Genomic DNA, 27722 nt, shown 5'->3' on the forward strand with positions numbered 1-27722 from the left:
TAAACTCTCTCAAATCTTAACAAAAGTTAAGCATGCCAGAGAAAAAGTTGTGACTTTACCTATGTGCTTGAAGTGCCGCATTTGAAAATAATAGTAGTTCCAGATGAAGAAAATTCGGGCATCTTTTATGTTGTCCACTATGAAAAACTATGAAAATTGTTCAAAATTATTTGGTTTGTACAATTTAAAATGTTTATTTATTTTTTGTGATATTTAGAAGGTTTTATCATGTCGTTATTATCTATAATTTTTAATAAATATACTAAAGAAGTAAATTGTAATTTTAAGATATGTGGATTAGCTTGAATATTGAGGTGATCCAATATTCTTAAAAGTTTTATGTGGTCTAACTTCCACCAACGCTCTTCCTCACCACACTCATCTTGTAAAATAGAATAATTTTTACTGGCATCCTTTAGTAAATGTTACTTTCATTAGGGAATATTAGAAATTACTAGTAAAAGTCAACAAATTTCTTTAAAATATGACATTCACTGGTCCAATGTACGTAATTATTAGCATTTCCTATTGAATTTCCTACTCGTAATTGTTAGCATATCCTAGTGAATGTTAACAATCACTGAATTTCCGACTTTCACTGTAACATATACAGGGTTGTTCACCACATACGACACGGAGTATTGTAGCTAAACGATGAGATTTTTACAAATTATAAGTTTTGGGTTCGATGAAGGACTATTAGAGGTACAATTTAAAAATAATTTTACAAGATACAGAGTGTCCCAAATAAGTAAAAAATATCAAAGTTGTATTTTTTTAAATGGAACACCCTGTATATTATTCCATTTTTAGTTTCTACGATTAAAATAAAGGTAAATTTGATTAAGATTTATTATACTTAAACCTTACCGTTTTTGAAATATTTTCAATTTTGTGAAATTGCAGTAAAAATTTTAAGGCTTCATTTCTCCAAGGGTATCAAAGTTTTTAATACTAAATATTTACTGAAGTTTATTTACTGATCAGTTATTGTGTTGCAATAATAAAATAATACTACCTTATACAGAGTGTCTAAAAATTTATTTTAAATAATTATTAGCTTCAAACGGCAATAACTTGTTTAATTTAAATGGAACACCCTGTATATTTTACGAGAATCAGATGCACAATTTAATTGTCTATCAAATTATATTATACCATTTTTTACCTATCTCTTTAAGTTTCCGTAGAAAATGCATTTTCTTGTAATTTAGAACTTATTTATCAATATACCCATGGACTATTGATATTTTAGATTATTTTTAAAGATGTACCAAATTTTTAAAGAGTACAGATACTAATATTGTCGATATAATTCGTTTATTTCATTAAAAAATAAAAAAAAAACTGTTTAAATATTTGTTAAAGAGGACCAATTAATATGATTCCAGTATTCAAACTACATTAACTGACTGTTTGCGTTGATTAATAATATATAAATAAGTTCTAATTATAAGAAAATGCATTTTCTACGAAAACTTGAAGGGATAGGTAAAAAATGGTATAATACAATTTGATAGACAATTTAATTGTGCATCTGATTCTCCTAAAATATACAGGGCATTCCATTTAAATTAAAGAAGTTATTGCTGTTTGAAGCTAATAATTATTTAAAATAAATTTTTAGACACTCTGTATAAGGTAGTATTATTTTTATTATTGCAACACAATAACTGATCAATATATAAACTTCATTAAATATTTAGTATTAAAAACATTGATACCCTTTTAGAAATGAAGCTTTAAAATTTTTACTGCAATTTCACAAAATTGAAAATATTTCAAAAACGGTAAGGTTTAAGTATAATAAACCTTAATCAAATTTACCTTTATTTTAATCGTAGAAACTAAAAATGTAATAATATACAGGGTGTTCCATTTAAAAAAATACAACTTTGATATCTTTTATTTATTTGGGACACTCTGTATCTTGTAAAAATATTTTTAAATTGTAGCTTTAATAGTCCTTCAACGAACCCCAAACTTACAATTTGTAAAAATCTCATCGTTTAGCTACAATACTCCGCGTCGTATGTGGTGAACAACCCTGTATATTAGCAAGAGTTTATATAAGTAGATTCCTTGTTTTGTTAGGACTTCCATTATTGCCTTACAATATATCGAGTCGATTGAAGTCTATAAAGGCTATGGCTAGTGGAAGTTCGTACTCTTTGTTTGGCTAATAGTTTCTTTTATTGTTTGTTCTCATGGTTGTGCAGCGTCTAGTGTATTGTAAATGTGTGTATTTTTCTCAATTCGGGCAGAAAAAAAACGGCGTCAACGATGGTCATTTCACCATATAATTTTGATCTTTGACATTCCCCATATAATTTTACATTTTAAAATGACTTTTTTTAAATAACTTACTTTCATTATTTTAATTTTGCTCTAATTTTTTCTGAGTTATGTGTAGAAACTAATCAAAAAAATATACGAGACAATAATTTATGTGATTTTTAGTTAAATTAAAAAGTAGCAGAATATCCGGCTAATATATTTTTCATATAATTTATTTAAAGAAACCGTTTTATTCGATATAATTAATAACATATAATTAGATGCCAATTATAGATGTTAATTTCATGAATATATAAATCTATTCATTTAATTAAACTGTGAAAAGTGTTCAAACCAGTTGTTGAAAATTGATAGAAAGTAGAATGTGTAAATATACATTAATCATTGTAGATATCTTCAGAAGAAAATTATATACATTTATCGAATTGATATCTATATAAACTATATTAATTATATAGATAATGATTTTCTTGAATTATATTGTTATAAATTACATATACTGACACACACAATTTCAGATAAATGTTTTATTATGATAAATTTAATTAATAATTTAAAAAAGATCATTTATTATTTTTAGCTTGAATTCTGATGATTTACGAAATAGAGAACGTACTTTTTCATTTATTAATCGATTATTAAGATCTGCATGATGATATACAGGGTGTTTCAAAAAGCATGTGCCATCTCTCGTGAGGATATTCCTCACGTAAAAATAAGATTTATTTTTCATATTAATATAGGTCCGATTCTGCTTTGTTTCGTAGCTACAGAGTGTTAAAGTTTTAATATTTTTTCGATTTATTCTAATTTTCTTCCAAATGCTTTTAGCGATTCCAATGAAATTCTGAGGGTTAAAGTTACTATAAATGAGACATATTTTAAAGTTAAAAAAGTGCCGACATATTCACCAAGGACGTGCATATGGGTTATCACTGGAATATTTTTCTAAAAAAAGCATGTACGCCAGTGACTTTCTTTTCGTTTTTTAGAGAAATAGTGTAAGCAGTTTAATGCCGATTAAAAGTTGTCTCTTGATATTTTGTCGATTTCGGCCACCTTAATGAGATAAACGCAATTTTATTAATTTACCTTGATTCAAGTAATTTGCGAAAGCTTTAAATAAGTACTCATTGACTCAATAATAAGTATTCAGTACTCAAGTTCTTATAAACATGATGGGTATGGAAGTTTCATAGTTACAGGATGTTAAACATTTTTAAAATTAGGTTTTTTGTAATTAATTTTTCATTAATTTTTATTTCAAATTAAGTCGTTACGCTCAATAATCGAATTCGGGCAATGCCCGAGAAAAATACACAAATCTAGTTTTGAGCAAGGAATATTTCCCAAACCCGAAAAACTAATTTTACTCGATTATTTTTTTTGCTTATAGTGTGATTTAATTGCATTGGTTTCACTCTTTTTGGTTTCATTCTTTTTGGATTGGTTTAGTTATTTGGCGAGTTGGTTAGCGTGGTTATTTGTGGAGTGTTAATTCACTGGTTAGTTGGTTTTTCGGGTTTGGGAAATATTTCTTGCTCAAAACTAGTCCATTTCTTGCAAACGTTTTACAACAGATTCGGCTATTATAATAATTAATATCGCTAATTAATTAAATCAACAGACAAAGCTAAATAAGCGTGTCTGCAAATGCCACTAGAAACTGGTCAAAGTGGTGTGCCGAACATGCCGATGCCAATTCTCTCGCTATCGAACAAATTTCTCCAACACTCATTCGAATTATTCCCACATTATTTACCTTTACACCTGTTAAAGATACTAATATTTCTTATTAATCACGTTCGGGCTTGCGGTAATAAGCACAATTATTCATTTTCGAATTGATATTAGAGAGCTACTACACCACGAATACGGTGACTTTACCGTAAAAATTACGTGATAACGTCGATTGCAGAAATCAGAAGATACGCAACCTTATGGGCGATTTCGTGGCACAAAACCTGTCCGAGATGTAACTGGAGTTACCGTCAGCCGTCAGCCTGTCCGAGAATTCTGAGATTTAGTTTAGCCCTGCACCGTTGCACGCTGATAGTCGTTTACAGCGGATGAAGAATACTGTACTGTAGCAGACCGTAGTTCTGCTTTCAGTCGACAGAGTGAGTAGTTACCGGATACAGTGTTGCCAGAACTACTGAATAATCCGTAGATTTACGGATTTTGGGTACAGTCCGTTAATAATACGGATATTTTATAATTAAACAATTTAATATAATATTATATGATTAAACAAAGAACGGCGTCAGAGTTGGCTTGGAAATGAAGATCGCTGTTATTTCATATGTAAAATATTATGGTAAATATCAATAATCGTCATTTCCAAGCCAACTAAACGACTTTTTTCGATCATACGACGTATTCAGTGTCTATAAAAGAATTTTTATTTTTGTTATTTATACTACGTTTGAACGTTGTTGTTGTATGAAGAAACTTGTAAAAATAAAATATTTTTACATATTTTCACAAAAAAAAATAATTTTGTAAAACAGTTAATATTAATTACTTATTATTACCTAATTAATATTAAATGATTATTACAAAACGATATTATTTTCACAATGAGTTTTGCGGGTTTAAAAATTAAATTTAAATCAGAAACACAATCTCGTAGTAAAATTGCATATCACAAAACTTGTGAAAACTTACCATAATATATTAGTAAAAAATGACGCCACGTCACGTAACTTCTTGTAAAGCTAGTGCGCATTAAGTATTCGATTGAAAACGGAAAGACGAAGAACAGTTCAGGAGAAAGTTTCAACGCGTGGTTGATTAGTGTTTTTATAATTTAAGGGTAAGTATATTATCTTAATTATGTTTATATGTAGTTTCTGTAAATAAAAAGCCAGCTCTCTCAGGAAACACAATCTCTATTTATTATAATTATTTGTATTTTAATTTTACCGATTTTTTTATGTAAACATAATAATTGTTCCATGATCTCTTTATATCAACATATATCTCAAGTATTATTTACTCTTTCAGACTGTGTTTCGGAGGACTCTATACATCCATAGTCCAAGTTGGTAAGTTGACTGTTTTCATTATATACCTTTTTCTTGCATGTTTTTTTTATTTTGTATCTAATGGCAATTTTGCTCCTATTTTGGTTAGGCTCAGAATTCCAGTAAGGTTCTTCTAGACCAGAAGAGATAGCAATGAGCATCTTACATACATAAGTTCTGTTTTGTGACTTTTTATTAACCTTTATAATAAATATTATAATTATAAATACGTGTTTTATTAAATTTATTAATATTTACTAACGCTTTGTGAATTTACAAAAGTGAATTGTAACGTTTTTAGTTCGTTACATGTCTTTTTTATATATAATATATGATGTCTGGGGCCTATCATCACCGGATTCCCTCTCGTTCAGGCCGGATAGTTTATTTGACGCGTAATTTTTACGTTCCCTAGTCGCCAACCCCGTTATCGTTCGACACAACCCTGTTATTGCTCTGAGGAGGCGCTGTCAACATCGCTTCTGTCAACTATCTTCGTGCTTAACCTCACTTTGTTTTGACGCTCTGTTGTATCCCAGCTTTTGGAAATGGTGATTATTTAAGTCTTGCTGTATAATTTGAATCAGCTGCTATTTCGAGGCTATAGGTAAAGATGAGTTATTACCTTTTATAGATTCGATATTATTATTGAATATTTTTAGGGTAGAGTTACGGATGTCCCAACTTGTATTTGTGTTTTGCTGGCACGTTGGCGTCCCTTTTCTTTTGTCCTCCAGAATGTCACATGGAAGAAAGGACATGTTGTTTATTATTTATTGAGCCCTCGGAAGTATTTCGAGGTAGGTTTATTTTGTTTATTAGACCTTGTTTGGTTTTAAACAAGAGTTTCATATTTTTAGGGTCCAAGGTACGGACTGTGTCCAAGGTACGGACAGTGTCCAAGGTACGGACAGTGTCCAAGGTACGGACTATTTCCAAGGTACGGACTGTGTCCAAGGTACGGACTGTGTCCAAGGTAGTGTCTTGTGTACGGACATTATCTTATGTACGGATGTCCTGTGGACGAGTGTCCCCAGTAAGAACGATTTTTTCTTACATATAAGTGCCACAGCGTGGATGTAGCTTGAGTCCCATGCTGCTTCGTTCCCAGCTGTAAGCTAGTTAGTTACGGCTGTACCAATTTATGGTGTCTCATGCTGGCCCCTTTGGTTGTGTTGGATGGCTGAGTACAGAGATGCGAGACCACCTCACGCTGCTACTGTTTGAAGCAAGATTACATAAAGAACAGCTAAGTGTAGATTTACGTTCTAGTTTTTATGTTTTAGATTTTCTATATTTTCAGTCTTAAACAGTAACGTACATTTTAAATAATATCGTACAGACTATATTTAGTGGTTAGATTATTAAGAACATTTATGTCGATGCAGTAGTTACAATGTGATTTAGATTTTAGGTTTCATTATATTACGCCTTGTAATAGTATTACTTTCTATAGATATTATTATTGCGCTATATTAACAGATGAATAACGAGACATAGATTCTAGAATCTACAGGTTGCAACACATCAGATTTAACACCACATAAAATTTAACAATTTAAATAAAGTAATGCTACTTTTCTTATATTTTCTATAACGTTACACGCATTGTATTTTTTCATAGTCTTTTCATAGAACATATTTAATATTATTTACATACATAGTTTTACTCAACAAATAACCACTATAATAATTATTAAAATTGTACAATGCTATTTACAATAAATATAGTCATTAGTTTTAAGTATTATACAACTGTGTTTTCTTTCTCTGTACATGCCTGGCGCCCAATATCTATATATCTTTTGTTAATTATTACTGATTAATTTTCTCTCTAGTGAAATACCTTATCCACGACTGCTCTCCAATGAAAAGCTGCCGTTCGCAGTGGCAGTTGTTTAAAAAACGCTACAAAATTGTAAATTCACTATAATAAAATGTTTAAATTTGTTCTTACTCTATAGTAATAGTACAAAAAGTTGGCGATTTTAAAAGATGAATTTACAACGAATAAGTAAATTTACAAAGAATATTGATGAATATAAAAACAACATATTTACATACATGCCACAAATTAGTCATACAGCGATTTTACAAACGAGTTGTACAATTAAAGAACGGATGGTAAATTTACTACAATAATCTGTGGCAAGAAATAACCATCAGTATTGTTATTAAATTCACAAATTATTATTTCAGTGTACTCTGGAATATAACCTAGAGGTCAGAAGAGGACCACAATACATTTGTAAAGGATTCTGTGGAATAGGCTAATAGCCACCTCAGCAAATCCAGTCACATAATATGTTATAATTTATTTATACGATTCGGTAATACGTTATATAAAACGTAGCATCTCTCTATTCTTAAAATGAAAATGTAGGTCCCAGTCGGTCTACCGCTTTGGTCTGTCTGCCGTGTTATTCGGTTGCGGCGTCTTTGAATGCAAGTGAAAGTTATTAGTATAGTTTGCAGGTATGTGGCCGGCCGTCACAAACCTAAATTTTTCTCTTCCATCATTTCTCCTAGTAATTTTCAAGTTCACGGGTGGAAAGGAGAATGGTAGAAATATTTTAGCGATTTTCTTTTATTACTATACTGGGTTATCGTATAATAAATAAATTATTGTTGAATGAATTGAAATGTTTAAGTTTGGTTGGACTCAGAGAAGATTTCGACAGACGACGATGACAGAAAAAAAGGCAGATGACGTCCATACCAATCCATTTATTTGACTAAAAATAAATTTTAATATTTTTTAAGTTAACTATGGATAAGTTTAAATATAAATCTGTCATGAGTCGTCTCTTGTTGCTTTTAACTAGTATATTAGTTTATTTCAAAAATGACAGGTCATATTTCAATATTGTTGGAGTTAACAAGACGCTCATTGGCCGTACGTACCGAGAGATAGCTGTTGGTAACTTACCGATACCGAAGATTGTGCAGAATAGCGCCCCAGGCCAATAGCACCCTAATAACCAAAATAATAGCACTCTCTTACTTGTTATTACTACTTATGGCATTGTAAGATGTACAGGGTGGTCGAAATTTGTCTGTTTTAACAGAGAAAACCAATTTCCTGACTAGATAGAGCAAAACCGATATAGATGTTATGGGCTCGATTTCTAAGACACTTTTAATGGCGTAAACCGCCTGTTGATATATTCACTGCCAACTAAGATAAGGGGTCTTTTTGAATTTCTTACTATTTAGAAAATTGCCCATAACTTTTGTATTTCGCGGAATAATAAAATTCTGTAAAAACGTTCTTAAGGCACTTTTTTATGCACAATCCAGAGGCGTAATTTTTTCTATACTTGCTCTTTTTGTCAGAAATAATAAAAAATATAATTTACCCTTTCCAACGATATAAAGTTATGGGTATCTATTTCTAAGAATGAGAGAAATATTAGGTTTTATATCTTTGTATCGAAGCTGGCCTTGATTTTATATTGACATAGTTGCCTAATTATTTTTATCATAATTTAATATTTTATATTATTATTTATCTGCATAATTAAAGACTTTTGAAAGGGTAAATCAACATTCTATATTAGTATTACCAATTACAATTAAAACGCCAGGGTTACAACTAAACTATTAAATGGAGAATTTAGAGAGAATTGGATTGGCACAAGAGGCCAGCAATTAAAAGACCTTATATATAAGGAAAGAACCATTGGGACGAGAGAAGAATTATTGCAGAAGGCTTACTAGGCAAGCTTTTGGACTTATTACACCACCAGTTCGCCTAATAAATCGTTGTAACTCTTGACGATTTCAATGACTTTTTTTAGAAAACTATATTCGTCACTCAAAAAATACTTTTTAGTTTTGTTCTTTATTTATTGTATAAATTTCATTTGTAATTACTAATACTAATATAAAGGGAAATTAAAACAATTTTGGTTACACGTCATCAATGACACCATGCGTCGTCTTATGGAGTTTGCTGGTGGTCGTATTATGATGTGCAACCAAGGTTATTTTAATTTCCCTATAGAATGTTAATTTAATTTCTCAAAAGTCTTTTATTATGCAGATAAATATTAATATAGAATATTAAATTGCGATAAAAAATAATTAAAAAACCTAATATTTCTCTCATTGTTAGAAATAGATACCCATAACTTTATATCGTTGGAAAGGATTAAACTCCAGCATTTTTTTAAGTTCATAGCCAACTATGATTTCCATTTAAAAAAGTATATTTTTCATTATTTCTGACAAAAAGAGCAAACTTAGAAAAAAACTGACTACGCCACTAGATTGTACATAAAAAAGTGCCTTGTTTAGAATGTTTTTACAGAATTTTATTATTCCGCGAAATACAAAAGTTATGGGCAATTTTCGAAATGGTAAAAAATTCAAGAAGACCCCGTATCTCAGTTGGTAGTGAAAATATCAACAGGCGGTTTACGCTACTAAAGGAGTCTCAGAAATCGAGCCCATGACATCTATGTCGGTTTTGCTCTATCTAGTCAGGAAATAGGGTTTCTCTGTTAAAACAGACCAATCTCGACCTCGATAGTTTTTGCCCATATGTAATAAAGTAAAATAAGCTATAAAACAAATAAATCAATTATTAACTAATATTAGTTATTAAATTATGAATAAAACGTAAAACTCTTTAAAAAATGATATAATAAATATATTGTTTGTCAATTTTAAATTAAGATTCATCTCATAAATCCATCACAATCTGGCAGCGCTGTCGCCATCGCTTGCCACTCAAAGTTGATCACGTGCATCGGAAATTGTTTTGCGATTACCATAGGTAAAGTATTTAGCTCATGTGCTAGCTCAGAATTAGTATTATTAGAGTTAAGCTGTGGAGTTAAGCAACTCGCATTTTTATTGAGGAACATCGTCAGATTTATTCAAACAACGAGAATATTCCTATAATTATTATTACAGGAAATTATTAATATAACAAAATCACTGTAAACTACTATAAATGCGATTTATGTATGATTGTTGGTTAAGTTCAAATTTTTTTCTCTTCTTAGAGAAATTTAGACAAACACGTTTTTTTTCAGTGTACGTAGGATGTAGCAATAGGTATAATAACACCTTTATCCATATATTTTTCATCAAACAATAACAGCCGGTAATGTTGAAACGTGATAAAGAAAAAGAAGAGTCAGTCTATACAGAAGGCGGTATAACAACACAACTACTGTCGACCGTCGATCGGTGATGAAAAACGGCAGGTGATTGATTGGCGATCGGTTTCCGATAGATTAAACATCGCATGGAGATTGTTAACATCCTTCAGCATTCTTGAAGCTACCAAATTTGTCTATAATTACACTATAGTAGTAAATGTAGCCGAAGAATGGATTATTATTACTTTCAAAATTGTTTTGTCCATATTTGTAGATTGTTATGCGTACATCAATTTGGGCTGTATTCCGTTTCTTACCTTGGTTATAGTCTTCTTTTCGGTCTGAAAGTTTTATTATTACTGAGTACGGTTCCTGAAAAATATCCTTCAATATTGTCACCAAATTAACCATTACAAAAGGTATGGTTTTCCTGTTTCTTATGTCAATTATCTGAGATTCAATTTCTTTTTTGTTGCTTGACGACTTTAACAGCTCGTTTACAGAGTGTTTTTCAGCACAAAACATTATTGAAAAGATAAATCAAGTTTGCAATAAAAGTTCTATGATAAGAATATTGAAATTTTAAAAACGTCGTTATTTGACATTTTTCTACTAGGTACATTATCAAACTGTTCCGTATTTTGGCGATATTTGCCGATCAGAAACCGATCCTAATGAGAAATTAAACTCCGAACTGCTAATGAGTGAATCCAAAGCAACCAAAGTCTTGTTTATTTGTCTTAAAAAAATAAAAAAGTTATAGGGATCAGCCACTTTTGAGAAACACCCGATTTTGGTTGTAATTTCCCAAAGTAATTTCCGGATAGTTAGTTACAGGGAGCAGCTAGAAGTTAGTTGATTTTGACGGTATTTGATGTTTAAATTACTGCTTGTCTCCTTTGAACGGCATTTATCCAGGAGGTTAAGTTCATACTGCCGCCGTCCAAAGGATTATTTTTCTTGGTCTTGCATTTGCTCATCACTCTGTATAACAATTCGATCGTTTATGGATTAAATAAAATTAACGAAAGAAGTATTAAATTCGAATTAGTTTATTTTTCTTAAGGTGAACCAAATTAAATTTGAAGGTTTATATGTACAGGGTGGGTCAAATTGGACGCTTGGAGATAGACGAAAACTAATATCGGTGTCTGGAGCTCAATTTTTATCAAAAACATGACTGCGAAAACCGCACTTCCATATCAGTTATCGTTTCGGAGTTACGGGGTGTTTTTAAAAAATGTGTATTCTTAACAAATCACTGTAACTTTTTTGCTATGGAAAATTTTGTAGTTTTATAAAAACAGTTCCAACGCATCTTTTTTGGTGGAATTTAATGGCTTAAGTAGGTAAATATATTTTTTTTAAATTAATAATTTAAGAGTTATCAACAGAAAAATTGATTTCTTATCTGGGACACCCTGCATATTTTGAATTAACTGAAAAGGACTTAAAACACTTGATATTTTGTTAAAGTCCCCTTCGAAATACAGAATTTTTAAAAGTTCGCTACTTATAACTATAATAGTAGGCTTTGGACCCCTTATAGATGATCTGCCCCTAATGGAACTCGAAAACATATTTTTCCAGCTAGACGAGACACCGCCTCAGAACGGTGAAGTTATAAGCTAATTTTCGCAGCCAATTTCGAGAATAATTGAGTAGCTAATCAAAATCCCAGCCGTTGGCCGTTGAGGTCGGCGGACTTAGCACCTATGGATTTTTATTTTTGCGGAAGGATAAGATTAAGAATAAAGATCCTTATTTTTAAATTGCCCGTAAAATATACAGGGTGTGCCATATAAAAAATCAAATTTTCTATCGATAATTCTTAAATTATTAATTTTAAAAAAATACACTTAAACCATTAAATTTTACGTAAAAAGGTACTTTGGAAATGTTTTCCTAAAAACAAAATTTTCCGTAGCAAAAAAGTTACAGCGATTTGTTAAAAATGCACATTTTCGAAAAATACCTCGTAACTCCGAAACGGTAACAGATATCGATATGCGGTTTCCACCATCATTTTTTTGGTAAAAATTGAGCTCAAACGCTGATATTAGTTTCAGTCTATCTCCTATAGAAAAGGATGTTTCCCTTTAAAAGCGTCCAATTTGGCCCACCCTATACATGTACACTTATTGAGCAACCGCACCAATGATTATCAGCGAGAGTGATTCTGTTCAACATTCCTGCTGTGAGTCTCCGTTACAAATTAATTATGCAAATAACCATACGTCTTAAATCAGTCGGAACCGGCGGCCTCGCTAAACGGTTTAGTACGCCCGAAGCTGCCGGTGCTCGCTCAGTCGAAATTCAGCGAAAGTAATCGCGATGTTTTGCGCTACGAACACGCCGCATTCCTGCAAGGTAAATCTTCTTTTTGGGAAAAGCCGCCGGTATGGAATGTGGCCGGTTACGGAAGGAATTAAGAAATCGGGTAGTGGCAAGGAGGTTTTGGTCAAACCACGCCTTACCTCTTGTTTTATGCGTCAATCAGTTGTGATTGTTTAATGTAATGGTATGGAGAACTGCAGAAAGCATGGGAAAACGTAAAAATGACGATCAATTAATTTAGCATCATCTTACTTAGTTACTTCCATTATCTGTCATCATCGGCTATACCTAGCATTATAGCTACCGTTATACCTTCCATTATACCGCCAAGTCGAGCACAGCCGTACTATCCTTTTCTCGAAGGTATTAGCGGTACTTTTCACCACCCTGTAACTTTGTTGTGGATAAACCAAGAATATTAATTTTCACTACATATGAGGACATATACACATGGCCAAAATTACTGCATATATCGTTTAAAAATATACGGAAAGGAATTTAAAGAATCTTTTTTTATACATAGCTTTGATAATCTGTAATAAACATTTTTTTGTTAAAATGGATATGGAAAACAATGTTTATCGTTCAGTTGTTCAGACCCAATATTATTACAAATTCTTGCACATTTCGATTTGTGGTTTCTTGGGTTCAGAAGAAATTTGACCATTGTTTTGGCCTTAAAATGCCTAGAAACATTATTTCATAGGTTAATAGAATCAGAATAGTAACACTGTTTCAACAGGGCTATCGGCAAGTTGCATTAGCTGAAATTGTAGGAGTTAACCAAAGCGATGTTTCGCGAATATTAAAACAATTCAGGGAGACAAACGAGGTTACATACCAATCTGGAAGAGGTAGAAAGAGAGTTACTACTGATGTGCAAGACCGTCAAATATCCCTAATTGCACGACGCAATCCCCTGCTTTCTAGTACTGCTATTAAAAATGAGTTAGCTCGCCTTGAAGGAGTAAATGTTTCAAGAAAGACCATAGGAAGAAGACTCTATGACAGAGGATTACATTTAAGGAGGCCTCTACGTGTTCCAAAGCTTAATTTACAGCACAAAATTACGCGACTACAATGGCCTGAGGAGATGAGAGCAAATGGACCTAACTGGAATTTCGTAATGTTTAGTGCTGAAACAAGAATAGGCCTAGTGTCAGACTCGCGACGAACTTTGGTCTGGAGAGCATCTGGAAGACGAGCACGCTTGAATGCAGCTCAACCCCGTGTCCCGTTTCAAGGGGGAATCATTATGATATGGGCAGGTATAATGCACGGAGCTCAAACTCCTCTTGTTTTTATTGATGGCACAATGACAGGTGCCTCATATCTTAGAGACGTTTTAGGGCCTATTGTGCGTCCATTTCGAGGAGCAGTGGGGTATGAATTTGTTTACATGGACAATAATGCTCCTCCCATCGTACTTTAGCGGTTCGCAAATTTTCTGAGGAAGAGGGTATAAGAAAACTGAGGTGGCCACCGATGTCTCTAGATATGAATGTGATCGAGCATGCTTGGGACAGGCTAAAACGCCATATTGCCAAAAGGAATGATCCCCCCGTACCTGCGTGCGAAATATGGGAAGTCATTTCTCAACATCTTCTGGATAACTTAATTGAGAGCATGCCACGTCGCATCGTCTCACAGCTTGCATTGAGGCTCGAGGAGGCAATACAGACTATTAGTTGTGAGAAATAATTAAAATTGTTTTCAATATTTTCTGTTTAAAATGAAACTTGTTTTTGTTGATTTTCACTCATTATGAAATAAAATTATAATAACAGCCTATAGTTGCACTTAGATTTTTAATTTTATATTAGTTAGTCGTGTAGTAAGCCAATATGTCCAAAAATATAAAAAGAATCATATTAGGTCCAAAATAAAATAAAAATATCGTTATATGCAATAATTTTGGCCATGTGTGTACTACAGCTGGCTAGATGATATAGATACCAAAATATCTAGTAATTATACCTCATTGTTTATGAATTATCGCTTGTCAAATTTCTTTAATTTCGACATTGACTCACTGACGCATCATCAAAATTCTAAGGTATTTCTAGAAGAGTTACAAACTTCAAATTTTGAATTTTAGGTAGCTTTAAGCTTATAACCAAAAAAATGAAAAATCTCAAGATATTCTTGTGGATTAAAAGTTAGCTGTTTACCCGCTACCGGTAATTGACTTTCCAGTCGAGAAAAGGTAGAAAACTGGAATTAATCGAACCGGTTTCTTCTGATTTTATTAGTATATGAATGTGCCAACAATAATTCAAAGATCATGAGTGAAGTGCGTGCTCTAAATACTTTAGGTGAACGTAGCACTGTTACATTGGCCTGGGTGCCAGGGCACGAGGGTCACAAGGGTAACGAAAAAACAGATGAAAGGGCCAAACAAGGCTCATCAATGCCCATTCATAGGTCCACAACCCTTCCGCGGCGTTGCCAAGCAGTCACGAGAATGGCCACGGAACGATGGGTGGCCAACAAATCTCTAGAATGGTGGAGAAACTCACCAGGGCAGAGACAGATAGCTTAATAGCCGTAAAAAAACCCATCGCAACTTTATTACAATATTTTGAACGGGAAAGCGGTAGTAATGGCTCTTTATGTCCCTTAAGTGCTGTTAAGAAGGTGAGTTTTTTTGATGTAAATAATAACTGTTTATATATTTATAATTAACTTATTTTTGTTTCCTGAAATATTTTAATTAAAAGAAAATATATAAAAGTGGGCAACGCTGTGCCGGTCAAGCTTAATCACGTGACTAAAAGTTTATTTGATATGAACTATAATTACTCACACGACATCCAAATATGTTGTTTCCTCGTTTCTCATCAAAAATTAATTGCGCGAGCAACGGAAGGAAGAAAGATTCCAAACATTCGATTATTTGTTGTCAACTAATGTCAAATTTGTGCCTCAACTCTTGTAAAATGATCGAAAGTGATCAAGAAACTGAGTGTTTCCCAGCAGAAATTGAAGAAGCGGCTAATAGTTGTGCCTATAGTACACACCTTGTAAAAATATGACGTATACACATAATATAAATATCTATATAGACACTTTGTAATAGTGTACTGTTGTGTCTACATTCTAGCATGAAATGAAGGTGTGCGCATGCGCGGTTTGCCTCAGCGTAGATACACCGACCAAGTGTATCTTATGTGTCCCTCTCCTTTCTCCTTTCTAGGAGTGGTAGGTGTTAGCAGCCATTATTGTTTTATCATTCGGAAGCTCTATATAAATGTTCTGTTTGTGTGTAGTTTAAAAGAGATTTTAAGGTAAGTACAAGTTTTTAATTACCTTGTTACACCTTCCTAAGAGTATAATTAATATTATAGCAGCGACTCCCTTACTCGATACCCAATTTACCAAATTTTGACTCCAATGAATGAAAACTCCAAATGTTCTCGTATAATGATAAAGAGGTTAGCTGAGTTAGCTCTGCAATATATTTTTTTTTTAATTTGGAAATAATGAAAATCTAAATGGACCAGAGAAAGAAAGATTTAAACACTTCAAAGAACTTCTTACACTGATATTCGGTAAGTTATTGATGGATTGATGGATATACAGATATGTTTAATATTCAATAATCAGTTTCGTATAAAATTTAAGGGTGAGATTGTTAATCTGGAAATAAAATACAACAAAGTCCAACAGAGTGCTCGATGCATGAGTATGCTAATAAACAAACTGCTTGGAGGGAAAAGAGGAGAAAAAAATGACTAAACGAGGTCCACCAAATCGTGGCGATATACCAGTGTTTGCTATTTTAGTATGTTGTTATACTAGTTAGGTACTTATATTTTTAATACATTTTGATACAAATTCTGTTCTTTTACAGTGTTTTCTTACTTCTGGTTTCTGCAGTGTAAATAATTATTATTATCGTGTTATTTGCACGATATAAATAAAGAAATATAAGAATTTATTTTTTAACAGCTTAATCCATTTTATGGAAGAAAATGGTACATTTAATACAAAACAAAAATGGAACAATTTAAAGGCTACTTCTCTTGAACTTACGATCGAGATACTTTTGGAAAATACAAAGTTTTGCATTCCTAATTTTCGTTCTAAAAAGATATAATTGGTATCATTGAATAAATATTTCTTAAAAAGAACGAAAAGTTAGGCATCAAAACTTGTATTATTTCCTAAATTCGTTCATTAGAAGTAGTTTTATCTAGCACAAGATGTATATACGAAGCAAAATACATACGTATACACGCGGTAGTCACAACTGCAATCTGTAAACAGAGTTTAAACGTAATACACAAGCACTGTGTATCCTACGGCACACTGTGTATCCCTTACTTTGTGTATACGTAAATGCTATACTGTGACTACACTATGAGGCGGACGTTTAACCTTTGTGCATACGTGTTGAACTACAATGTGTAAACGTTGCATATTTACATCGGGGGAATTGTGTCAACCTGTGTCTACATCTAATAATGTAAACACATCGTAAATGTGATTTGATGTGCTGTATGGGGTGCAACTTGACATTAAATAATATCGAGGATGTAGGAACTTCACTAATCGTGCATATTCCAGATACAAAAACTAATGTAGAACGAACATTTGTTATTACTGGTACATTATATTTGAATTATTACAAAAAGTACATAGCTCTCCGTCCAGCGACCATCAACCATTCAAGAATATTTATAAAATAAATTAAGAATAAATGTGCCACGACTCCAGTTGGAATCAACACATTTGGTAAGATGCCTGCCAATATTGCTAAATTTCTAAATTTGCCCGATTCTCATCTTTATACTGGACATTGCTTCCGAATATCCTCGGCTAGTTTGCTGGTAGATTCTGGGGCTAATCTTAATACAATTAAGCGACACGGTGGATGGAAGTCCAGTACCGTAGCGGAGGGTTATATAGAAGACTCTTTACAAAATAAAACGAGTATTGCAGGTCAAATTTTATCCAGAACCTCAGCGGATACTACCATTGCTTCTAATCTTGGTTCAAGATTCACGTCAGAGATAACTTCTACTTGTACTACAGCTATAAATGAAATTGGCCATGGAATAACTTATTCCAATTGTAATTTCACTAATTATACATTTAATTTGAGTAAATAATTATTTTACGTTGAGTTGATTTTTCTTATATTTTTTTTTTCAATCAACGCTTCAGTGTTAAAAGTAAATTACGTGACTTACTTTTAGCACCAGTGTTAAAATAGTATAACATAATGTCACATTCTAGGCACTGACAGTGCATTTTTACTGACGTTTGTAGAAAAAAAATATTTCATACTCTACAATGCTACAATAAATCGAAAATATATCGATTTCTATGGAAATCACATTGAATCTATTAAAAGCGAGGACCGTTTAAGGCCTTCGTGCCCGGACGGGTATCTATCTAAGCCCCATCATCTCGTGTACGCCGTTATCTACTTTCGCTGACCCACTTGGTCGCAGTTAACCATGACTCTTGTGGAAGTGCACCGAACGGACGAACGAAAAAAAAAACAACTTTCTATGGCGCGCAACACGTTGGCTATAATTGTTGTTATTTTAACAACTGCTACACGAGCAACAAAGAAATACAAACAATTTTCTATAGTTTTATTTCTAAAATTACTTAACACATTGATCTTTCCTATTGCTACTTATGCATCTGAGATCTGAATCTTGAAAAGTGCAAACAGCGAAAAATAGATAGGTCTATTTCGAAATATGGGTCTACAGTAGAATGCTGCGAATTTCATATACAAAACTCCCCTTCTTAACAGCATTCAAGAGTCTATTACGCTGTACCGTGTGGCCAACTAAGAATGGACGCCGGCTGTATCTCAGAAACTACTTATCGTATAACTTTGGCAAAAAAATTCTAATAGATAAATCGACCAAGAGAAATCGCTGGAAATTACTTTCAAGTTCGAAAAATGCCCGCTAGGGGGCGTTTCTCTAATAGCCAATCAGAAAACAGGGTTTTTCTCAAAAATATGCAGGTGAACAGGTATTTTAAATATTACTATTGTAATCATCGAGAAATTTGTAATTTTTTTGATATAAAGTATTTTGCTGTATCTCATAAAATAAAGTGGTGCGGGAAGGTTAAACTTGCTTTTATTAAAATAAAGATAACTCTGGTTTGGGTTACGCAATTTAAATAAACTAGGGCTCGTTTGAAAGAACTTTTCTTCCTTAATGATCTCCAGTATAAATTTTGTTTCCACAATTTTTTTCGTGGTAGCTAGAGGGTGCTGTTTGACATCATAACAGATTTTGCGCTTTTTCGTAAAAAAATTAAATAGGAAGCTATATTTCTCTTTACACAGTTAAATAGAGCACAAAATTTCCAAAATATCAGCGTAAACCGCAACTTTCTATCTTCTCTCTAACCGGAGATATTAAGAGGACAAATCAAAGACATTATAAAGATAGACCGAGCATCTCATTCATAAATACTCGTTGGTAGTGTATCAAACATTCCAATGTGTCAAACAAGGACAGAAGAGACAGAGAAGTCTAAAATTTCCGACCCCGGCAACTAGGCGCATTTGGATTGTTCTAATGGCCAGTGGCGTATCGTTTTTTGGAACGAATTAATTAGTAAAGTAAAAGTAAAGTAATTAGTAAAATTTTAACTCCATATTAATATACTACATTAACACTTTTTCGTCAGATGAGGTCTAATATAATAATACAATTAATATCCCACATATACTTATGCTGCAACGTTAGTAGTTTTCGAAAATCACTCGAACGTCGATTTTCAATTTAAACTTTCAGTTACTTCTATATAAACTTTCAGTTACTTTTGAATATTTACAGGCTTCCGAAACAATTCTATATTAGGTTTGTGGTTGGTGACTATTCTTTCAATTTTTTTTTTCAGAATATGGAGGCATTTAGGCACATTTTAGACATTTTTGTAAACATAGGTGGTCGGAACATATTTTCAAACCAAAGTTGTAGATTTGCCATTAAATTTCCAGTCCAGAAATACCTATGGTTGCCACTTGTCCTTTTTTGAAAAGGACAGTCCTTTTTTGGAATAACTTGTCCTTTTGACTTTTTTTGACTTAAAAAGTCATTTTTATTTACGTATTTTCCCTGAGAAAATTACCTACAGCAAACAGAAATATTCTTTTCGCCCAAATTTAATTAGGAATGTTATAAAACTTAACTTATAAATAAATTTTTCTTGTTTAGAATAGGCAACATTAATTAGAACTTCCCGTTTAATCTCAAATGATAGTTTAGGTTTTAGTTTGACCTTTTTTTATCTTAAAAAGAACTTTTCAAAATTAGTACTTAATTAGTAACGATTTAGTTAGTTCGCAATCGATAGCTTCCTGTGAAGTACTGTGTAATAGTTGTTTAATCTTGTATTATTAATAACTTCCTATACCTAAAATCAATATTTAATGAGAAAATTGTGTTTTTTTTGAAAATATAAGACTAGATTTGACTTTCGGTTTTCTTCTTGTATTATGATGGCTCTGATACGAGGCAATTGCCTTTTTTGCGTCTCGCAATAGAAGGCATTTATAATTAAAAGTATAAAATCTGTGTGCTACAGTATGGGATTTCTGCATAATATCTATACGTATTACGTATACTATACCTATTACGTTTATTTACAAATCCATTACTTTTAAAGGTAGCTTCATCAGATAATCAAATTTTAGTTAAATGTCCTAATCTTCATGAACTGTATTAAGCATATGTATTGCGGTTTGAATCACCCTGTATATTGACAAAAAATTTTAAAAATGTGCGTTACAATGGCCCCCATCTTATGTAAAAAATTGAAATAGAAATCACAAACCAAAAACGTAATAGGTAAAAAGCTTTTTTGGAGGCCTGGGTCACTCTCTATATAGATATGTATAAAACTAGTAGCCTAGGAATTATTTACAGTTCGTCCCATTCTAAAAGAACACACCGTACAAATAACTCTAGGAAGATGTATTTGTACGGTGGTAAAAAATTGTCTAAACAAGGCCGAAGGGGCAGATATAATAAAGCAATAAAATGTAAAAAAGGACGGGTAAACACCTATGTTTATTTATTGAGCAAAATTCCTTTAGAATAACGTATATAATGACCAAAATAGGACGCAATTTTAAGAGAAAAATGTCACTTTCTGGCTTATAATAAAGTTTCAAATGTAACGTTTATATTTAAATTTGTTATGATCTACAACAGTTAGGTAGTAATTGAGACAAATTATAATTCAATTACCGGCTACTACGTTCTTGTTTTAGTAGATCAGAATTCAACAAATATAATCAGAAATTATTTTAATTGTGAAAGGCTCCCTTGTGGGACGCCTATGTACGATTACGGCGCAGCGGAAACAATACCTACCTGTGGAAAGCCAAATTCGGGTAATTTGAGCTTATTTGTCCACACATTTGACACTGTCGTACCATATTGAAAATTCGCAGATTCAAAAGTACGTTAAACAAAAGCAAAAACTACCGAAAAACACTGAAAAGTTCACTTCGGACTTGATTCCGACTTCAAACACACCGTAAGCTAAACGTAGTACGCTATAACGGACCAAGGGCCGTCGCGAGGGTTGGAGGGACGGACGGCTCATTTCATTCTGGAAGACTAGCAGCGACGTTGCCAATAGTTCTAGACGTTTCAGCACATTAAACAGTAAACATGTCCTTTAATAGTAACGCATATATCCTCTGGTTAATAACATATTATTACGCATGCTTCTTTAAAAATAAACTATTAATTTAATCAAGAAATTGAGATTTATTGATATCCGGTGAAGGTTTTAAAGTCACCTTTTCTGCAAATCAAACTAAGTAGATAGGCGCAAATTTGATATGTGGCAATGTCGCCTTCTCTATCTCAGTTGGTTTTTACAGTACGTAGTCAACCTTCGAATGTTTGATCGGGTTAAAATGCATAATGTGATATCTGTTCTTCCTAAATCTATGGGACAAATCATGTTAGGCTGCCGCTTAGGATTATATAGTCTAAAAATTATAGTAGTAGGCTAGGAAACAAAAAGAGATAAATTGGTTACATCAAAATATCAAAACATATATTTTAATTTTATTTTAATACCGTTTAATTATTATCTATTCATGTTTCGTTCTTGATTCGACCCCATAAATTAAAACCCAGGCATATTGTATCCGATGACCGAACTGGCCATGGAAATATGCCGCTCCAGCGTCTCTATCTACTAAAGTAAGTGGTATCCAAGAAGCCCCACACATTCATAGCAAAATAAGCGGAACCACTGCCTCAACTACACCAATGGCATTCATGTTGATGAAATTGCAACAAATGCAATTTCATCATGATGGATCCCCTAACAAAATTGGCAAATCATTTCTTAAAAATTATGGATAGTTCATTTCATTCGGATAATTAAAAAAGTCCAATCATTCGCCATCCTAGAATTCCTGCGTAAACATTTACAGACCAATGCAATGGTACAATCTAAACTACTTGCATCAAGGGTAGAATTGGAGCAGTAGTGCATATTGTTAAGATTCGCACCTTCGTTCGGTGCTATATGAAAAGTGACCCAAACGACATAAACTTTATAATATAATAATAAATAACACAAACAAGAGGTAAAACACGAGAACAAGTGAAATCAAGGACGAACTTGAATTAATAACTAAATGACGTTATATGAACAAACCCCTAGTTTTCGACCATACAAAATTCGGCGGTTTTTTCTGTTAAAAACAATATGGCGGCACAAAATTCGGGTCAAGTTTGTTTAGCCGAAATCTGTTAAAAAACAAAACTTTTTTGCCATTTAGGTACCTACGGAGTATATTACTGAAAAAATTTTGCGCGGAAATGCGTCACCATTTTTGACTGCGGTTTAAAAGTAACGAAATGACATTTGAAAATTAATATTATTTCATATTTTTAGACGTCTTTGTAAATACTAATACAAAATAAAATTCCGCGGAAATGCTCTGTTGCCATTTTTTTGAATACGGTTTAGAAGTAACGAAATGAGATAAATAAAAAAATTATATTATTTTATATTGTAGACTTATTTTTAAGCACCGATACAAAAATGAAAATCCGCGGAAATGCCTTGTTTCACCACTATGCAGTGTTCTTCTTTCCGACCTTTGACACAGATCAATGAATAATATCTATTCTTATCAACTTAATATCGCTATGGTCAATAAATGCGAAAATTAAAAAAAAATTGTCAATAAAGCATAAAAACGACAACTAAACCAAACCAAACCCTAAAAAACAACCAAATCAAACCAAAACAAATAAACCCACTACAACACAACCAACTACAACCAAACGAAACCAAACCGAAAGTATGCAAAAAAGTTGAGAATACTATGAAAAACTTCATGAGAATACTATAGAATACTATGGAAAATATTAAAGATTTTCTATTACACCGCCCTTATGATAAATTTCCGCGGAAATAGTTATATAGAAAAGTTATAGCAAATTATTAATCAAACAAAAATATGTAATTTTTATCTTCCTATCACATTTAGGCACTTCTAAACCCGGAAAAATCAAAGAAAATTATTGTGATAAAAATATATTTTCGAATAAAAATTAGTTCACGTCTTTATATTATATGTTTTTACGTCATTCTATAATGAAAAAAAACTATTAAAAGCAACCGTAAAGTTTTAAATTTTAGTTAATAATAGAAAAATAAAAATTGAGTTTTCTCAAAAACAAAGAATTTCCGCGGCAAAAATCAAATTGTGTAGTGCTAGTCTTCTTGTATAGAATCATCCTATAAACCGATATTCTATGTAACTGATTTCGGCTAAACGAAACTTGAGCCCAAAATTCCTAGAAATTTTAATAAAAATATTGATTCTCCGACTTTCGGACATTTTAATCTCAGTCTACCTACGTATAATTAACCAAGAAATTCGTAAAAATTATATGGATGGATGATAATGTTACATAAACACGTTTAAATAATTATGACGTCATTTTTTTTAAGAAAACGCCCGAAATTCGGATGCATGAAAACTGAACTTAAACATTTTGATATTTTGATATTTTGACATAAACAATTTATCTCTTTTTGTTTCCTAGCCTACTACTATAATTTTTAGACCATATGATCCTAAGCGGCAGCCTAACATGATTTGTTCTCTTAATATCTCCGGTTAGAGAGCAGATAGAAAGTTGCGGTTTGCGCTGATATTTTGGAAATTTTGTGCTCTATTTAACTGTGCAAAGAGAAATATAGCCTCCTATTTAATTTTTTTACGCAAAAGCGCAATATCTGTTATGATGTCAAACAGCGCCCTCTAGCTACCAGGAAAAAAATTGTGGAAACAAAATTTATACTGGAGATTATTAGGGAAGAAAATCTCTTTTAAACGAGCCCTAGCTTATTTAAATCGCGCAACCCAAACCAGAGTTATCCTTATTTTAATAAAAACAAGTTTAATCTTCCCCCACCACTTTATTTTATGAGATAGAGCAAAATACTCTATATGAAAAAAAATACAAATTTCTCGTTGATTACAATAGTAATATTTAAAATACCTGTTCATCTGCATATTTTTGAGAAAAACCCTGTTTTCTGATTGGCTATTAGAGAAACGCCCCATAGCGGGCATTTTTCGAACGTAATTTCCAGCGATTTCTCTTGGTCGATTTACCTATTAGAATTTTTTTCTCAAAGTTATACGATAAGTAGTTTCTGAGATACAGCCGGCGTCAATTCTTAGTTGGCCACCCGGTACTTTTTGGTCCGGGGTCGGGTAAAGCGGCTGTGCGGCCGAAGGAAATATACATTATATTTGAGAAATCTGCTTAAAGCTTAGCCCGGTCCTGTCGTGTTAAACCACACCCAAAATTCCAAACACACGTGCTTTCATTAAGGCTTGCAGAGCTTCAACATTTGCCATAAAATAACGAGCAATTTGTTACAAAACCATATAAGTTATATATCACTGGAATCACAAAACTTCAATCTATTTCTGTATTGTATCAGAATTTTAAATTACATTTTTATTTTCGAGAAAATTTAGTCGCAACATAAGGTATATTGTGTTGATGTTTGACTTTTGAGCATCAAAATCTTAAAAATGAAGAAGTTATCTAAAAATGTGCCACAATAGGGATATAGTATAATCCTTTATCTTTAATTTTCTTCTTAATTTGTGTAAAAATACCTAGCCAGTTTTACATAAAACGTTAAATGCGAAATGGGCTCTTATTCTCTATCAAAAAATGTGAAAAAAGTTCCTATAAGCATGGGTATGGAAACGTATAGTTTTAGAGTTACAGGATATTAAAACTATTTAAAATTAGGTTTTTTGTAATTATCTTAAATAATATTATTTTTTTTAGAGAACAACGATCCATGCAATTGAGACATGTTGTCATCAGTGTCATCATACTCTTTCGAGCGTTAATGGACGAGAAGAAGAAGAATTCTACTTACGATCCTAACAGTGTTTCCATTTTCTTCTCCATGATCACCGTTTCATCTGGATGCTGTTGCAACATGACCTGGCAGAAAATTTGCTTCGAACATGGCGTATCCGTCCAGAATTTCTGGTCCATCAGTCCAGGGAATTTTCCTGAATTTTCAGCTTCTTCCGCTAACTGTAGACTGTCGTCTTCTATCAGCAGACTTCTCCTAAATCGTCTGTGAAGATCCCTGACCACTCTGCAATGAAAAAAAATTGTATAAATTACTAAATTTCATTCTTTAGTTTTAGCAAAGAATATTATAGTTGTTTCAGTATTAAAACATATACAGGGTCGGGCAATAATGCGTCGGGCATCTGTAGCTTCTAGAATAAAAAACTTGAGAATTTTGTTTAAGTGCAAACCTAAAGTATGTACCAGGATGTATTTCAGGAAAATATTTTAACTTCTATAGGGTGGCTCAAAAAAGTGTGAGTGGACCTGGATAATTTTTTTTAAATAACACCCTGTATATTGCATTTTTGGTTTCCTTTCAGATCACTTATTACACACAATATACAGGGTGTTCCATTTAAAAAAAAATCATCCCCGTCCACTCACACTTTTCTGACCCACCTATAGAAGTTAAAATATATTGTCCTGAAATGCATCATGGTACATACTTAGGTTTGCACTTAAAAAACAAAATTCTCAAGTTTTTTATTCTAGGAGCTACAGATGCCCGACACACTATTGCCGGACCCTGTATTCAGAATCTAAAATAGAATTAAATAACTTTCAGACAAAGTACCTTTCATGTTGATCTTTGGAGTCTGTAGCTGATGATTTTACTGGTTCTTCCATAACAAAAATGATGCTGTTTGGGTCGAGGCCTTGTAGTGCTCGCATGTTGTTAGGGTCTACGTCTTGTAGAGCTCTCATACTGATCACTGGGCTGAAAAGCCTGCCCATGGCTGCAGCACCAAGACCAAGTGCAGCACCTCCAGCAACAAGACCTAGAAAAGTAAGAAAAAAAAATACAAATATTTTGCTATTCTCGCAAAAACGTATCGACTCCATAGTTAAATCACAGATATTATAATATATCTTTCATTAACATATATTAAATCAAGTAACTTAGCAACTGTCCTTATTGCAGAACAATAATTGCCAGTGTAGTACCCTAGTAGTTTAAAAAAAAATGATCCATTTTATCGCATACTAAACCAAAGAATACAGAACAACAAACAAAAAATGTAATATACCAAATACTATGTGAATGCGATACATTTTACATTGGTGAAACATCTAGACCCTTAAATGTTAGAATTAAAGAACATAAAGATTATTTAAGAAAGGAATATTTTCACAAATCTAAGATTTGTCAGCATTCGTGGGACACAGGGCACAGAATAAATTTTAATAACGCCAAAATTATAATGAAAGAAGCGATAAAAGAAAAATAAAAGAGACTTTTTTAATACAATCTAATAAAAATAAATGTATTGCTCATGCATCTGTAGATGTTAGTAATGTATGGCAATCGCCTTCTTTGATTTTAAAGAACATAACATAAATAAACATAACATACGTAAAATTAAAAATAATCATACAGAAAGTTTGGGGCTTTTTGCCTTATTAAGTAATTGTTATCAGGTAGTAATTGTTAATTTTGAAGTTTAACTTAATATAATGTCATTTTAACAGAACGTCAATGGTTTCTTGTAGACGTATCTGTTTTAAAAAACTAAAGTGTTCTCCAATAGTTGAATTTAAGTATTTTAAATAGTTTTTTTTCTGTATTCTTTGTTTTTTTTTGCTTCCGACGACGCGACGGAAAGAGATAAACTTTCCGAAACGTTAAGCATTTTTTCTTTGTTAGGCAAATTTGTATAACTATAAACATAACGTCTAACAAGTAGTTTCGGTTTGGGTTTAACGCAGAAGTGTTTACAAAAAATAACTGTTTTATTTTGTAGATTTTCTTGCAGTGCATAGCGAAGTACGAATTTTGGAGAACTAGTAGTTTGAGATTCATTAAATTAATTCAATTTTACTCACCCAGAGCAGGTAGAATGACAGATGTACCAGCTGCAGGACCTATTAGACCAACTTTGTCTTCTGCCCGTTGAGTATTGTGACTGAATCCAAGATTATGGGAAATCTTGTGAGTGGCTTCTACAAGTGGCTCAAAAACTGGCCTAGTGAGTTTTTGCATTCTCTCTAAACCGGTTTGAACGTTGCCTTTAATGCTTTCAGTGATTTTTACCTATAAATGTAATAAGCAAAAATAATATGTGTGACCCTGTGAAAAAATGTTATAGATCTTACCCATAGAGGTTGTTCTTGTTTAGGTTTAATGTAATATGTGTTGAATGGATAATTTATGACGTCTTTCTTGTAAAAACTGACGCTGTTGGAATCAGTGTCAGTATAATATCTATTTTGTTGCTGTCTTCCAGTGTTCATATCTCCATAAGCTGTGTAATCTTTTTCTCTGAAAATAATAAAAAAGATGCTCATTATAATTAAAAAAACTTATTAAA

The 27722-nt window shown here is 32.4% G+C and overlaps 1 protein-coding gene across 1 annotated transcript in view; it reads right to left on the bottom strand.

Annotated features, from left to right (window-relative positions):
* Window positions 1-27722, bottom strand: part of LOC115888158 — a 72585-nt gene that overhangs the window by 5176 nt on the left and 39687 nt on the right. The window contains exons 8-11 of the mRNA XM_030907756.1: window positions 27508-27673; window positions 27238-27445; window positions 25988-26192; window positions 25208-25435 (exon numbers count right to left, since the gene is read on the bottom strand). Of these exons, the coding sequence (XP_030763616.1) occupies window positions 25208-25435; window positions 25988-26192; window positions 27238-27445; window positions 27508-27673 (807 nt within the window). The remainder of the gene's footprint in view (window positions 1-25207; window positions 25436-25987; window positions 26193-27237; window positions 27446-27507; window positions 27674-27722) is intronic.

This window comes from Sitophilus oryzae, unplaced genomic scaffold (genome assembly GCF_002938485.1).
Source record: "Sitophilus oryzae breed Bouriz unplaced genomic scaffold, Soryzae_2.0 scaffold_684_pilon_pilon, whole genome shotgun sequence".
NCBI classification, from domain to species: Eukaryota; Metazoa; Arthropoda; class Insecta; order Coleoptera; family Curculionidae; genus Sitophilus; species Sitophilus oryzae.